At 43.5% G+C, this 17,724-nt stretch overlaps 1 protein-coding gene across 6 annotated transcripts in view; it reads right to left on the bottom strand.

The window, feature by feature from the left end:
- Window positions 1-17,724, bottom strand: part of ATP2B2 (ATPase plasma membrane Ca2+ transporting 2) — a 1,084,469-nt gene that overhangs the window by 278,359 nt on the left and 788,386 nt on the right. For all 6 annotated transcript variants that reach the window (XM_090021539.1, XM_090021533.1, XM_090021535.1 and 3 more), the window contains exon 7: window positions 16,530-16,655. In XM_090021539.1, coding sequence (XP_089877665.1) covers window positions 16,530-16,655 — 126 coding nt within the window. The remainder of the gene's footprint in view (window positions 1-16,529; window positions 16,656-17,724) is intronic.

Here is a 17,724-nt window from a genome sequence, read left to right as displayed (position 1 = left end):
GTCCCCCAGTGTCCCAACCCGATCTGATCCTTGCAACCCCACCCCCCACCATGTAAAAATTACGTTCAAGTATGTAAACTAGATTTAAACATGCAAATAGATTTAAGTATGCAAATTAAACTCACATATGTAAATTAGATCGCTTGCTGGCCCACGGTATAAAAAGGCTAGGAAACAATGAGCTAGAACACAGCCCTACTGAGCAGGCTCATCAATCATGAGGCACAGATGCTCATCCAGAGCTAAATCATAAACTGTGCATAAGTGCAGCAAACTGTCGTTTACACAACTCCATATGTGCCACTTGGGTGCTTAAAAGTGAAATAGGATTTAGCCCACAGTGCCTTCTCAAAAACATTGCAGAACTGGGATCCTGTAATTACTGTGATCTAAGCCATGCCCGAGTGGGGTGGGAGAAGAGGAAGAATAGGGGAAGACTTGTGTGGCAGAGCACCTTTGGGGTGCTCGCCACTTGAGGGCTCTCACAGGCTCTGAGGGGAGCCTGCTTTGGAGGAGTAGCAGGGGAAACCTTTTCCAGGTACCATTTTAAGGGGGAAGGTGTTTGGCACGGCACTGTGGGTGCCTGCACTTTAAGACAGGAGCCAAGCAGCCAGCAGGTGCTTGATTGCAGTGGCCATTTTAGATCTCTAGCCACCCATATAAACAGGGCAATTCACTGCTGGCAAGGGAGGCAGCAACACTGCCTGGCTGCAAAGCTTCATGTATCATCCTGGAGGTAAGGGTAGGAGGCCCACAGGCCATATTTTGCCCACCCCTGATCTAGTGGCAAGTCACATCTGTGCAGGTAAGGGGCAATCACAGCAGGTTTTCTACCTTAATGTGCAACTGCTCCACTAAGTTGAACAGCACTACGTTGACTAACATTTATGGCTTACAGCATAAGAGCTGCCAAGGCCTTTCACTTCTCCAGCCAACTCTATGGACAATTATGTCAGAAATAATCATCCATGTCAGAAACAGGATGAGGAAAAAAACAGGATAAATGCAGAAAATCTAGTTTGTGATGAAACAATGAGGTGGAAGCTTCAGCCAGTTAGACACAATTGTGAGGTGATGAATGATCACCCACTAACAAGTGTGATTTTTTATCTGGTAATGGAAAACACACAATGCAGAATAGGTGATATTGGGGCTTTTTCACTCATCTAAATAGCCATTTTTGGTCATTTGCAGGGTATTTGCACCTTCAGGGCAGTTTTATGCCTGGGTATATATTGATGACTACTGAGTTGCACAGGCAGGCAATAAAATGGGACAGCAAGACCACCCATATCGTAAAAACAAACAGTGACATTCTCCTGGTAAGGTAGAGGGCCAAGCTCCACCATCACTCAGGGTGCTTTTCTATCAAAGCATTCTAACCATCACACCTTGGGTCAACCAGTGCCTTCCTAGGCCCTCTTGCAATGCAGCCATGAGAGAGAAGTATGTAGCAGATTTGTGGGGCCAGGAAGAAAGGAGCAAGGTGAATGAGTGTGGCTCAGTGAGGTGGCTGCAGGCCTGCAGGGCAGAAGCCCATGAGTTCTAGCATAGGCCCTTGTCCCCACTAGAACAGAAGATTCCCTCACTGTCCCATTCATTTTTGTTTTTTTAGAAGGACTATGTTAGTGGCTCAGTTTCAAAAGAAGCATCAGAGAAGACAGTAAACAATTAACAACAGCACGGCCATTACTAGGCCTGTGAGAAGCGGCTTATATTGGCTTTGGATTTGCCAATTCAGGCAACAGTGATTCGATTTGATGATTGAAATCACTGTCCTGAATTGATCAGCCAAATCTGATTCAAAGATTCAACCACTACCAAATCAGCCAAACTCTGAATCAAACAGGCCCCCTCTCCTGCCTGCTCTCCCAGGCCATGCAATGGCTGCCCCGCCCAGCCTCAGCATTCCAGCTCTTAAAAAACAAACAAACAACCCCCCCATAACTCAATAGCTTCTGCCAGGCATTTGGGTGATCCTTGCTGCCCCCCACTTCCCTGCATGAGCCCCAAGAAGCCCCAAAGGCCGCTGCAGGAGCTGGTGAGTGCGGAGTTTTTTTCTTTTTTTTTTTAAAGAACTAGGAGCTGGGGTCTGGTGGGGCAGCTATTGATGGGAGTGGGAGGGGAATGCAGGCTCATGGAGAGCCTCCCACACGTAGAGGGGAAGTTGGGGGCAGTTGGAATTGCCCCCTGCCTGACAGGAGCCAGTGAGTGCAGGGCTTTTTTTTTAAAGAACCAGGAGCTAGAGACAGGTGGGGCAGCCAGTGATGAGTCTGGGAGAGTGGGTGGGGGATGGGGGATCATGGAAAAGCCCCCCCCAGAGCACAGGGCAGTGGGGCGCAGCAGGGATTGCCCCCCACCTGGCAGGAGCCAGTGAGTGGGGGCTTTTTTGTTTTTTAAAGAGCTGGGACAGTGGGGCTGGGCAGGGCAGCTATTGACAGGGCTGGGAGAGTGGGCAGGTGTCAGGTGGCACTCAGGTGGGGCTGGGGGAGCAGGCAAGAAATGCGGCCTGGCAGAGGTCCTCCCATTGTCTCTTCCCCCCTTCTCCAGACCCCCCCCCTTTGCCCCCTACTTACTGGCATAGAGTCCAGGTCTAACTCCCTGTGGCAGTGAATGGTGACTTTCTGAATCTCCGAGGCTCTCCGATTCTTTTCCACATTGATTTAGAGAGTTTTGAATCAATTCAGACCTTCTTATTGGTCTCCCAATTCAATGCAGATTTCAAGATTTAGCTGGTGAAAAAGCCGAACCTCCTCCAAATTGAATCAGTACCCGAAGCTTCACACAGCCCTAGGTGGAGTGATGTGCTAGGAAATAGGAGTGGCCCTGGTTCAAGCTTCCTTTGGGTGAGGGGGGGCTGAGACCTCTAACCTTCCGTATGGGATCTCAATCCCCTGAAATTAAATGGGGCAGGACAAAAGAGGAACACATGCCCACTCATGCCTCCTCTGTTTCTGAGTCTGTCTGACCTATGGCTTTGGCTGACTCTAATTTCAGGCATTTAAGGCAGCTTCCTTAATGTGTGCTATGGTTTCTACTGCACATAGTCTGCATGACTACAAAGTTGCAAACAGTCATGCAGACAGGGCTATATGTTATAATTTAGAGATGCCGCCTAACTAAGGACACTAAGACAAAGACAGTTCCTGATTTTAGTAATAGTTAGAGACACTAAAGCAGAAGTACTCAATCTCCCACATGCAGAACAAATGTGGTCCAGGGTACCATGGCTTACTCCAGGTTAGGGAAGCACTGACCATTAATACTTCCATCTTTCTCCACTGCCAAATTCCCAAGCCCCATGAAGCAGGTCAGAGCTAAGCCATGCCCCCTACCCCCACACAGCCAGATCAGGACCAGCCCGTGTCTCCTTCCACCCATGTGGTTGAATTGGGGCTAAGCCACATGCCCACTTCTCCATCATGGGTGGATTGAGGATAGGCTACAACCCCTTCTCCCTGTTCAGCCAGGCTGGGGCTGGACCATGCAGCCTTCCCCACACCAGGCTGCATTGGGGCTGGCCATGCCCCCTCCCCTTGCAGGGCCACGTTGTACCAGGGTCAAGTCCCCTTGCCCCCATGCAGCTGAATGGGATCTAGGCTGCCCCCTACCCCTCTGCACAGCCACATAGGGCCCAACAGCAGCTGCTTTGGGCACCAGATTGTGGCCACCAGCCAGATACGGCACACAGACAAATTGGGCACTGCCCATGTAGTCTACCAAGTGAAAAGCTTGAGCACCACTTAATTAAAGTATTGCAGAGGCTCACCTACTGCTCTACAGTAAAATTTGTTATTTAGTTCTTCCTCTTCATTCCTGTCTCACTGAACCCAGTGATCACCCTGGCTTTGGCTGACTCCAGTTTCAGACCTCTAAGGCTGTTTCATGTCCACAGTGGGTGCATACATATGTGCTATGGCTGCCACTGAACATCTTGAGTCTGCATGTCTATGTATCTGCAAAGAGTCACTCTTGCTGGCAGGATTATGCATTCAGGAATAGAATGCCCCTGAGTATGTAAGTACCAGGAAAGAACAGAATGTTACCCACAGTGGCTAGATGACAAAACAGAATGGTTTATCATACTTCTAAACATGTGTGGAACAAATCAAACTTCACATTGTGTTTGGTATTAGGATTCACAGGCCCAGTCTGAGTTTATTGGCGCTCATACAAACGATTGCAGGGAGGGTTCTAAACAGAACTCCTCCTCTCTACAAGTTAACATACCTTTTTATACCTAAAACTGTGAAAATAAACACATGATTTAAACAAAGCATCCTTGAAAGGGAGTCAGAGGTAGAGCATAACAGTTGCTCGCTCAGCAACACATTTTGTTTCAAGAACTGTTATCACCTTTCTTGTTTTTAGGAAAGGGAAAAAAAATTGTTCCCAGGGAACTGTAAAAGACATAATAAAGCAGAAGGGTTTTTCTTATCTTAGAATATTCTTAAACATACAGCATCAGCATCTTTTTGAATTTTTTTTCTTCACTTTCTTTTCTTAGTCAAGTTAGAGGCCTGGATAAATTTATTTCAACACATGCTATATACTGAAATGCCGGCCAAATCACAAAGGAAAGTTAGAGCAAAACGTGTACCTAGCTCTAAGTGTCACTGCCACTGTAACATTACTCCAGTAAAACCAAAACATTACACTATCATGCAGAGAGAGGTGCAAATGCTGGTGTTGTTATGTATGCTGCTTGACAATAGAGACTATAAAATTGTTAGCTATATTAAAAATCTCAAATGCAAAAAGGATTTGTGAAGGTCCAGAATGTCACTGCCTTACGGTGGTTCTGCATTATCTATACTGCCAATCTACTATAAGTCAATTAACTATCTTCACACTTCATATTTGTTGACACTGTGCCTAAGTTTGCAGTGTCAGAACTGAAAAAAATGGTTAGAAGTCATATTAGGGTTGGGGGTTCATTTTAAAGAAGAACCAACTTGAAACTTCACTCAGGACTTCAATAGAACTTTTTATAGGAATAAAAATATTTAAACATGTAGGGAGCATCCACACATGCAAGCAGGTGCGCTTGCAGGAGCTCAAATAGAAGTGGTGCAAATTTGAGCCAGGCCTTTTTGCCTCAGCACACGTGCTTGGACATGCACTTTGTTGTGGAGCAAATGGTGCCAGTTGGGCCAAAATAACCTTGCCTTGCTCCTCCTGCATCTGCAGCCAGGGAGAGCTAGAGCCTGGGACCAGCACCTGTTTTGTCCCCAGCAGTATAAAAAGCTGCCCTGTCCTGGCCCCATCCATACAAAACCTGCCCTGGCAAGCAGCTCAGGGCTACTCACTTTCAAGAGCTTCTGGGGCCCAGCCAATTGATACCTGGGGACACTACTCCTTGTGCCAAGTGGACTGCTGCATCAGCATTCCAAATCCATTTTTAAAAATACCACAAAGTCCATGTTTTTTCACAATTAAAACAAAAAACCACTCTACACACACACACACATCTATAGAGAGAGAGACAGAAAGAGAGACAGTGATAAGTTGGGCAATGCTTTATTGGTATATTTACAATATTAAAGCAATTTGGAAGCCTACCAGTGTCTCTATCATCATGATAAAATAAATTCTAAATACCTATATGTGTTGTGTGCTTTTGGTTTTCTTCACACATGATGGGTGTGTGATGAGGGGATGTAGTGTTTGCAGAAAGGGGGTGAGAAGGGGTGTGGGGGAAGGCGGATGTGTCTGTGTGGAGGTATGTGGGTTGGTCTGTGGGTAGGAGTGGGACAGTTGCTGAGAGGACTGTGGATGTGGGGGGCATTGTAGAGGGACTGCTCAGGAGGGGTGGGTCACCTGGCCCCCACATGGTGCAACCCCCCAGCACATGGAACACTCCCTCTGTCCAGAGTCCCAGCTCCCCCCTGGACAGCCACAGCCCCCATCTCCCACAGGGCTCCAGCCCTCCTGCCCAGGGTCCCAGGCACCCTGGAGGGCACCCCCCAGGGTCCCAGCCCCCCCTGTCCAGGGCCCATAACTAACCTTTAACAGCAGCAGTGGGGGACCATGCGCTGAGCCCAGGCAGGTCCTGCTAGCTCTGGGGCTGTTCCTGCTTCCCAGTCGGGCTGGTATCAGGGCAGTAGGACCTGGCACAGCATGCGGGGACTGCATGCCAGGCCCAGCTGGGCCCTGGGCCCCTCTGTAGCCTGGCTGGGCTGTGCCCATGGTGACAGGGCCCAGCGTGGTACATGGCAACCACGTGCCAGTCCTAGCTGGGTCCTGGGGCCCCTTGGCAGCCCAGCCAGGGAGGGCCTATGGTGACAGGACCCAGCACAGTGCCGACAGAGGGGTGAGGACCTGGCCTAGGCCCATGTGGCTTGCTAATCTGGCTTTGCACGGGAGTGGGTCACAGGGCACCAGGAGGCGTGGCTCTTGTGTGTGCCTCCCGGAGCTGTGCAACCCGCTTCAGTGAAAAGCCAGATTAGCAAGCTGCAGGGATCTGGGCCAGGTCCTCACTCCCCGCAGCCCTGGGGACATCTCCCCTGTGACTCCCCAAGTTCCCCCCACATCCCCCCTGCTACCCCTCACCCACCCACACCCATGACCCCCCCAAACTTACCTTTGACAGCACCGGGGGCAGCAGGAACACCAGAGATGCTCTGGTCAAAACCAGAGCATCTCTTTTGGAGGACTGGCTCACAAGGCACAGTCTTGAACCATGCCTTGCTCCACTCTATTGCAGAGCAGTTTGTTTAGATCCCTGGATATCCAGGGGTCTACATTTGTTTTTTTCATTCCTGCACGTGCCTCTTGCCCTGCCTCAAACCCCTTTGGGCAACATGTACATGAGCACTCATTTGGATGCACCCGTAATGTGTTTTAATTTAGAACTCATTTCAACTTTAAGTTGCGGGATTTCAAGCTCAGTTCTCCAGCTTTGAGATCATATATACCCAAATATCTAGTTATGTCTCTAAACCAGTGTTTTTCAACCTGTTGCTTAAGGACTCCTGGGGATATGCAGACAATTTCTAAGGGGTCCATAAAGATGTCTACGATCAATAAAAAGTTTGTGAATACCCAAATTTACAATTCAAAGGTGTCCTCAACCCTATTAGAAATTTCAAAAAGGGTCTGCACCTCCATTTAAAAGATTTTAAGTGTCCAGAAATGAAAAAAGGTTGAAAACCATTGCTCTAAACTAAACCTTGCCAAAGCTTTTGAGGCATTTCATTTCCTAAAGTAATGCTAATAGCATGTTAATATCTTTAAACTGCATGCACGACACAGAAGAATAATTTGGAGCAGGTATTGAGTATCAGCAATTCTGCAGGCTTATCTAACCTGTGGCATTTGATGAACTCTTAAATGATGAACAGACAAACAAAGGTACCACTGTCCTTTCACTTTTTATGGGCAACTGCACTGATTTCAATGGAACTGGGCATGTCTATGTGAGACATTTACTGCTCTATTTACAAATTAACTGTACTTTAAACACCTCATGATCTGCATGTGTGCCCTTATTAGGACACACAAAAATAATAAACACTGCAGCAATAAAAGTACCACCCTCCTGCAGAGGTGTTTTGGTTTTTTTTGTGCACAGCCGTGCATATGTACATGCCAACATGAGGGTGCTTTAGTGCTGGGGCTGCCTGCCAGCAAGCCCCATGCTGAAGCATCCTTGTGCCCCAGCCAGTCCCTCCACAATACTTTGAGCCTGGTTGGAAAAGCCCTGGGCTGGCAGACCAGCCCCCTAAGCCTCCTTCTAGTCTGGGCTACTGTGACCTGGCTCAGTGTGCTGAGGTCCAGGTAGACATGTAAACCACATGCCCAGGAGCTTCCTGGGAGCAATAAACTTTGGAGCAATAAGCTCCATAGTTTATTGCTGTGCATTAATGGCATATGTAGACACGTCCATAGTAACCAACTCTTATTAATTTTATTAAAGAATTAGGATCTAGCTCTTTGACCAGGTATGGTTGTAAAATAATTCATATTTTCACATAATCTGCACAGGGAATATAAAATCCTAAATCCCTAATGTCACATACATGTGAAACAAATGTGTTTATTTCTTTCCTTTCTCAAGAGTGACTTTTCAATTTAAAAATCCCTTTTCCTACTCTGTGTATGGAAACTTATACATTGTATTCAATGTTCAGAAAAACTCTGACTTTTGAAGATACTAATAAATAATGAATTTTTTAGAACGGGAAAATACAGATTTTATCAAAATAAGAAAACTAATTAAATATATATGGGCTACAACATTGAGCAAGAATCATGTACATGTGATTTCATTGTATTCATATTAATTTGGAGTTTTTAAGGTTGGATGCTTTATTCTAAAAGTTCCTGCTTTGCATGGGGCCCAGACTGGAATATTTACTGGCAGAGAATTGAGACAGAATATGAACTATTTTTCTCCAGGCAGAGTGTGACCTAATTCCTTAATCTAGCCTCATTTTTATTCCCAGAAATTAAAAAACACCAGGACAAGATTTATTTTATTTTATTTGTTCTTAAATAAATGAACCTTCATTGTTATGGATTCCTGCTTTACGTGGATAAAAATGAACATTTATTCACCCTGTTAAGTTCAGATAAAGTAAGGTGCCATTTCCAATTCAACTGGAGTTCTTATATAAAATTAACAATAGATTAACTGAGTTACTCTATGTAATTATTTCATATTTTAACTAAATTAACACAAACTTCTGAAGAAAAGTTATAACACTGAGTCTAAGATGCATGTAAAATTAGTCATTACCTACTACCTAGTATGCCAAAATATTTTTGTATATAATAGCAGGATTAGCTTCACAATCAAACTTTGCATGTAGGTTTTAAGGACTCAGGTGAACAGATTCTCCTGAAAAATGCGAAAGTTAAAGGACACATCAGCTTCAATCAGGGGATTTCTCTTGAATATTGGAAAGTCTGGTTAATTTGGGCTGTCTTCACTGGGTAGTTTATATAAATCTCTACCCATGTAAGGGTATTTCTTGTTAATTTGCAAATAAATGAGCAGGTTCATGCTGAAATATCTGTTTGCATAGATAGATACACATCACTTCTCTTTGAATTTACACCAGGTACTGCAGATGTTGGAAAAAGTTTGTACCACAACTTGTCCTTTCATATCTATGTCCCTGCTGGGTAATGAAGACAAATGCTGCTGCTTGAGGTCGTCTTTGATCTGCTTAGGAAGGTAGGGGTCTTTACTTTTCTTAAGAAAACTGAAATATTTTGTACTACATGTTTCTGCATTTTCTCCCTAAAATATTAACTTGTCAACATACTACCCTACATACTACATGCCTCCATCCTTCCTTATGAAATTCAAAATATTGTAAGTTTAACTCAAATACTTCCTCAGAAGTGGCTGTTGATTAATGATTAATTATAGTAAAATTTACCACAGGTAGAATTCTAGAGCAAAAGGACTTAACCAGGAAGCAGCAGGCACTAGTTCTAGGTCTGCTTTGCCCATAACTTCTATGCCTTCTGAGCACAGTGGACTAATCACCATTCCACAAGTCAGGCACCACCCAGTTCCTTCTCCAGCACACATTTCAAAACTGACCCACTGACTCTTGCATTTAATAATTTCTGAATGGAAAGCAGTACCGTGGGGAACCCTCTGCCCTATTGGGAGTCAGATCCCTTCTAGTGTAGCAGCCATTTCACTGAACCACACACACTCAAACTGCTCGTCTGTCCCTTCCACCCACCATCCCCCCATATATCCCTCTTGGCTACCCTGAGAGCTAGCTTTAGAAGGGGAACTAGAGAGGAGACCGTGAAACTCAGTAGTTAGGCCTATGTGATGATAAGTCAGAAAGATACAGGTTAAAATATTTATGGATAACAACAAGCCCATAAATGGGTAGAACTCAAGTATCCAGTTTCCTAGATGAGTGCCTGAACTACTCAGCTAGTGGGACTACAACATCTTCTACAGTCCAGCATCCAGTACTAGCCAGGGGTTCTGGCCATCTACAGTTTTGGGATTTGGACTCAGGTCTTAGTAAAAAATGGGCATACATGTAGCCACATAGCTACCTGTGGCCTTTCTAAATAGTCTATTGAACATGTTTGTGTTCAGAAATATGTGGCCTTTCTGAATATCCTATTGAACAGGTTTGGTCTATGCATGCACACTTACACCTGTACCCCCCAAAGTAATACAATCACACACCAAACATTAAGTGGCAAAAGCATCACATATACAGCTAGATGGCTTCCATTTAGACACACAGGCCAAGTCCAGACAAATATAGATGTACAGTATGGGCAGCACCGCATACTGCATGTCCACTTGTTCCCTGCACTGCAAAGGAGCATTTCCAAAGGGTATATCCAGGTGGATGCAGCCACAAGGGGAAATTGAGTTCACCCGAGTATATAAAATGCCTGCATTAATAATAAAAGATCTCAATCAGACTGATCAATATTGAAATTGAATTGGGGGACTGTGGTGTCGACACCTACACAGTCAAATGGGTCACCAAATGGCTGGAGGGCCGCACCCAGAGCAGGGTGGTGGATGGGTCTTATTCAACCTGGAGGGAGGTGGGCAGTGGAGTTCTGCAGGGCTCAGTCCTCAGGCCCGCATTGTTCAACATCTTCATCAGTGGCTTGGACAAGGGGGTAAAAAGCACCCTGTTCAAATTTGCTGATGACACTAAGATGTGGGGAGATGTGGTCATGCTAGAAGGGAGGAATAGGCTGCAATCAGACCTAGACAGGTTACAGGGCTGGGCAGATAAGAATAGGATGGGATTCAACATTGACAAGTGCAAGGTACTGTACCTGGGGAGGAACAACTGGCACCATACCTACAGGCTAGGGAACTCCCTTCTCATCAGTACAGAGGCAGAAAAGGATCTTGGAGTCATCACTGATGCCAAAATGAACATGGGCCAGCAGCGTGGGGATGCAGTCAGGAAGGCCAACTGCACCTTGTCATGGCTCCACAGATCCATCTTAAGCAGGTCCAAGGAGGTTGTCCTCCCCCTCTATGTGGCACTGGTCAGGCCACAGTTGGAGCACTGTGTCCAGTTCTGGGTGCCGCACTTCAAGAGGGATGTGGACAACATGGAGAGGGTCCAGAGGAGGGCCACTTTTATGATCAGGGGACAACAGGGCAGGCCCTATGGGGAGAGGCTACGGGACCTGAACCTGTTCAGCCTCCACAAGAGAAGGCTGGGGGCGGATCTAGTGGCCTGTTACAAACTACTCAGAGGGGACCAGCAAGCATTGGGGGAGTCCCTGTTCCTCCAAGCACCACCAGGAGTAGCTAGAAATAATGGTCACAAGCTGGCAGAGAGTAGATTTGGGCTAGATATCAGGAGGCGCTACTTCACGGTCAGGGCAGCTAGGATCTGGAACCACCTTCCAAGAGAAGTGGTGCGGGTTGTGACCCTGGGGGTCTTTAAGACAAGACTTGACAATCACCTTGCCGGTGTCGTTTGACCCCAGTACTCTTTCCTGCCATGGCAGGGGGTCGGACTCGATGATCTGTTCAGGTCCCTTCTGACCCTACAAACTATGAAACTATGGAAGAAGGAAGCAGCAGCAGCGTGTGTCTTGAAAAATAAGGTCTTAATTATGGAATTATGGAAAATAATCCCCTGTGATAGTATGCAAGATTTGCATAACTGACAAAAAAATTATATGAAGTTTGGGACTACAGTTTGATTTGATAACTGTCCTACAGCTCTGTGCTGTGGCCAAGACAATGACTTTTTGATGCTACTGCTCATGGGACATATTCCATTAAATTAATGTTAATGTTCTCAGAAAAATGGAGATATATGTAGTATTAGCACAATAAAACTAGAGAAGAGAAAATGTTTAGTGTACTTTCAGTTGTCTTTTGGAAATGAAAACTTTCCGCTTTCCAAGGTACTTCCAAATATGTAAATACAGATGGAAACAAGTTATCATTTTAGTACGCACTTCACTGTAAAAACTGCTTCTCATGTATAGTAAATGACTGTCTAGGTGATTTCAAAAGGACATCAAGAACTGACATTCCTCACAGTTATAATTATATCATTGAAACTTTGATTGCATATTAAACACACAGTTTTAGATGCCAGACTGCCACTTAATACTTTCCTGCTTCAGTTTGTCTTTCACAAGACTTAAACTTGAATGGCACTGAACTGAGACTGAATTTCAATAATAATATTTTGTATCTATTTTTTGTAATGACAAGACCAAAAAAAAATATTTCTTCATCACCAGTGGATGAGTCAGAAGACAGATACACTAAAAGTTGTCTATCTTAGTCTTTGGTTCAGAGTTTAAAATGTCAACTTAAAATGGTTAGCCAGTGTCATTCATATACAAAAACATGAAGAATATAAGACATGCTTATAGCAAATTTGCTTCACAAACTTGTTTAAAACATTTAGCCCAAGCTAACTTAATCTATTTGGGCAATAAAAGCATATACTTCTGCTTTTTCCTTTTTTAAACATATATTTGGGATTTTCGGCATTAGGAAAGGGATCCCTTAATTTTCCCCTAATTCTGTAGGAGTGTGTGTGCGTACATGTGAGCACATGCGAAATTCACCAAGTGACACCTATCATCTAATTCCTGTACATTTAAGAGTTTGTGCACTGGTGGAAACTTTATATCAGTTGCCCTCAAGAATCCCATGTTAGTCACCATTTTAACTGATAAAAAGTTCTCAGTTAAATAAGGACATTACTGGCACTTGATACTAGATACCTGGACTTACAACACCAGAAACAGAACCGCAAATTTGGGTCGGTACTCTAAGCTGTAATCTTGTTCTTGTAGGTATGTAAGGCAGACCCAAATGCCATCCTGGTGGGGGATTCTGAAATATGGGTTGGTAACATCCATACATACATATCTGCACAGAACCAGCAATCACCCTAAACATCTGAACTATTCCCCTTTTTACCAGCTATATTCATTCTCTCCCCACGCCACTCCTGTCTCTCATCCTTTGACTACAGCTACATTCATTCCCCTTCTCCCTGCTACTTTCCCATCTGTCTCTCACCTATTGACCAACCCAATTTACATTTTAACTGACTGGCTTTCTTGCATAAGTACTGGCCTCTGGCAGCTTTACTACTCCATCCAGGAAGAGCAAAGACCATCTACAGACACTTCCTCTGCCTGATGAAGGGTGATTGTGCCTGAAAGCTTACAAAGAAGAATTCTTCCAATGATTTGAGTTGATCTAATAAAAGATATCAGATTTAACCAAAGAACCTTGTGTGCCTGTGTCCTTAGACCAACACGGCTACAACCTACACTCCTGAAAAATGCTCCTTATACTACTGAAGAATTGCTATTTACATATATAATGGGGAATTGAATTCTATCCTTCATCTATTCAGTGACTTAACATCAAACTATCTTAGAGTACAGGATTTTCAAGGACAGTTCAAACCAACGGTAAATCTAGTTTAGCTTTCTGCCTCCAGTTATGGTTAGAACCCAATACTTATATCCCAGAAGTCCTATCAACTTCCGGGAACCAGAAAGAGAGTATTGAGGGTACAAGAAAGATGATTTATGAATTGAATTCAGTTCCTGATATCATAACATAACAGTACTGACAGCAAGGGAAAGTTCTGCTTACTTCTAGGTAGAGTATACTCAGTACAGATAATATACAGAGAATTTAGAGGCCAAACTCTAGTGTGTCTACTGATCATGTGCAACCTGATTTTTCCACAGCTTATAAACTTGGTTAAGGTAGGCATTTTCTTTAAAAGACAGCAAAACAAATAGGCCTGGCACCAAAAAAGCTCTTTGGCAGATTTCAAGTTGTTGTACCAAAACATGAAAATAATGGTGTCTAATGAACAGTGATTTTTGTATTTTAACCTGGCCAAACAAATGCATTTTTCTCCTCATCTCATTTTTTAGAAAACTACTGACCCATTTTTCTTACAAACTAAACTAAACTAAACTAAAATAAAAAACAAAGGGAAATAAAATATAGTTTGAAGCAGACATTGGTCATGGGAAGCTTTCAAAAAGTTATAGCCACCTGAAAACAGAAATGTCAAGGAACATTGGCTGCTTGGAGATGTTTAACACCCCCCCAAAACAAAACAAAACAAAACAAAAACAACCCACCAAACAAACAAAGAACCCACACATTTTATCAGACGAAACTGCACATTACTTCTTCAACCTGGCTCCTCAGCATCTGTACAGATTGGGTACTTCAGCAGGCCTTTTAGATGCCTTAACTAAAGCTGATACAAGTAGCTATTGGATAAAAGCACCAAAAAACCCCACTAAGGTGCCCAATCTATACAGGCACTGGGCAAGCTGGGTCCAACTAACATGCAAGCTCTTCTGAGGATGTGCTGGGCTCAGTGCAGAAGTGTACCAAGTTTAGAGTAAAGCCTCATTTGTTTGCTTTTTTTACATTTGCAAGCAGCCATAAAGTCTAAGTGCAACTGTTGGTTCTGCCAAAGATACTGATAATATGGATTTCTTCATCTGCTAGATAAAGGCAGGAACCCTGGAGGGGGGTTGGGGGAGGGGGGAGGAGATGTGCTAACTTTTTCACAGTGAACAACATGGCAATTTATAGGGAAACTGATGAAAAGTTCTGTAATCAGCAGACATTGGTAAGATTAGTACCCTACTTCTAACAAAGTGCCATGCATTTTGAATAACCAATAACAGTCTCCTCTAAGTAATAATAACTTCAGCAGTTGTTGCTTGCAAGGTTTAGAATTTTGGAATGGTTTAGTAGGGAAAATCCCCTTCACAAGATCTCCTTCAATACTTAATAAATTCCAGCACAGTAATCTAATCCACAAATAAGAATTAAGATGGGTTTTACAACCACATGCAAAAGACGAGGAGCATTTTTCACACATGAAAAAGTCAAGAGCTCAGTTTAAAATGAAAGTATCAGGTTTTAATAGATTGACTTTTTCACTGCTGTTTTAATAACACAGGCCCCTGCCATGTTACATTTAAGAGGTAATTAACCAGTTAATCGCACTTTAAATTGTGACTCAGCCACACATACAATCAATTAGTGGTGTGATACAAGGAGGAATAAGCCACAAAGTTATTTCACAAAAAATGTGTAATTACTTTGTGGCGGGTTCCTATCATCCTATCAACTGAACCCATGACCAGGGGTGACCCTGTGGCTGGGATCCTCACCAACTGATCAAGGCTCCCTGCTGGGCAGGTTCCACCATGCACCCCTGCTCCTGGGAGCCCACACAGCTAATGGGCCTCATGACTGTCGGGGTACACTTTACATCCCTGCAGCTGGGAGTCCCATCAGCTGACCTGGGCTCTCAGCCACAGGGATGTATGATGTGCCCCTGTGGCTGGGAGCCCTGCAAGCTGAGGGAGCTCCCAGCCATGGGAGCTTGCTAGTTGCCATTGCAAGGGGAGCCTAGGATTGTGATCCTGGCCTCTACCTGCACTGGCAATAAGATGTGATGGGATCTGATGTGCAGTCCCACAATCAGGCCTTCTGTCATGTACATATGGTATTATAGCAAGGGTGACAGTGTAGCTAATACAACAGATCCCATAACTCTTTTACCTTCATGTCTGGAAGGGCTCTGGTACTGGGCAATCTGGAGCCTGCCATTTTGGGAATGAGCACAGCCGATAACCCAGCAAAGGAAAAATAGTATTCCACATAACCAATTCACATAACCAATTCAGTATGCATAATTATATTAAATATGAGACTGTAAAATGTAAAATTTGAATTCACCTTGAAGGTTACTAAGAATGCTTAGACATAAACTAGGATGATTTCTTAGTTTAACTGTTTTCTCCTTAATACAATCTATGTTGTCTTTTCTATTTTATTTCAGTAAGTATACTAAGATTTATTTCACAGAACCTAATATTTAAGAAGTTTTTAGGAACAGCAGTATATATTATCAGTTGTTAAATTAAGACTGGCATACAATGAATTGAAATAAATGACTGTAATACCCAATACTGTTATAACAATACCAATATACTGAATCAGTTCTTGAATTAAGACTTGATAGACAATGACTGATCTAAGTACTGATACCTAACTTGCCCTATATAAATATTTTCTTATTATTGTTTGGCAATGCAAGATCTAAATATTATGAGCAGAAACAGATACACAGTGGGCACATCTACAAGAGACACTGACTGTGCAGTAGCCAGATAATATTGTGCAGTGTGCGTCATAGCACCAACAGTGCTAATACACTATTCTGCAGTATTATTAGGGATTAGAACTGTGCAGTATTATTAGGGATTAACTACTGTGCAGTAGTGTTTCGTGTAGACATTCCTCGTGAAAACAAAAATAATGCATATTGTACAGGAACTATGCAAGATTTCTGCCTAAATCTGCACATACAAAATCAGTAGTACTTTAAAAATATTTTTAATACCACCTTTCCATTTCCAAATCTGACTGTGTCTGGGAAGCAAAAAAACCCACAACACACACACACACACACACACACACGGATCTCATGTGCATAGACCTCTACTTCAGAAGGAACAAAATGCTGACTTACCTGACAGCAACATAGGGTCTTTGTCAACAGATTTGCGGACTTGGTCTGACTCTCCAGTTAAAGAACTTTCATCAATTTTAAGGTCATTTCCTTGAATAAAAATCCCATCAGCAGGTAGGAGATCACCTGTCAATAATAGCATGGTATAGAAAAACCAGAAGAGTTTATGAGATTATTCTTTTTCTTTAACCTGCTCAATCTTATTAAACAATGATAAGAGTCAACAATAATTAAATATTTAATAAATGGATTTATATAAAAATAATCATTGTTGTAGTTCACCTTCACCCTTATATTTCTGGTTTCTCTAACTGTTTAGAAACAGATCCTGTAGAGGGCCACCATTGTCATCCAATATGTTCAACACAGTCTTTAACAGGCATGCACTGAAAGTTCTAATCCCACTAAAATTACAGGATTTTTTTTCCTTTTAGTGCTAAATCTCCTCCTAGATGATGGAAGAGAAGGCTATTCTCATACATTCTACTAATTCAAGAACAGGTGGTGAGGTCATCTCAGTCTGATAGGGCCTATGGCATTTCTTCTCCTGTTTTCAGACTTCTTGTTGACAGGGCTGCCCAGTCACATGCATTTCATGTGCAACTCAAGCCTTTGGAAGCTTTATATTGCATTCTGACAGCAAAGCTCAACCCTTGTTTGCCTGGGTTGTGGACATGGCCCTTGCTAGCAGCAGCTGGTAGAAAGAGCCAAGCAGTCACTTTGGCTTCCTGTCTCAATGGAAGGAAAAAGGCATAGTCAGGCTCAATAGCATAGATGTTTCACTGGAATTTACCAAGGTGGTCAAATAAGAATGTTTTTACAAAGCCAATCCAATATGCCAAAGTACCAGCACAACCCAGGCAGATTTCCAACCTGTTGGAACTCTATTTACATGCCAGTGCACCCATCTGGAGGGCTTCTAGAGCACTCAGCAACTCTAGGGCAACCAGCTAGAGGGAACCTAGATATCCTAAGACTTCCAGGGTTATTGGCTCTGGGGCAGCCATTTCACCAATTGCTCTGGGGCTCTACTCCTTTTTGTAAAGGATATAAAAACTTTGTGTTGCCATTCCTAATAAAAAATGCAACCACGCTGAAAATATGGGAATCTTCCATGAAACAGAATTAGCTTTCTCTGCCTGGCTCTAATCATCACCAGCTTCATTATCAATAGGAAGTGAAAGCAACACAAGTA

Source organism: Crocodylus siamensis, chromosome 11 (assembly GCF_052110815.1).
Source record: "Crocodylus siamensis isolate JL-2025a chromosome 11, ASM5211081v1, whole genome shotgun sequence".
Lineage (NCBI taxonomy): Eukaryota > Metazoa > Chordata > Crocodylia > Crocodylidae > Crocodylus > Crocodylus siamensis.
This window is presented reverse-complemented; position numbering and strand designations above follow the sequence as displayed.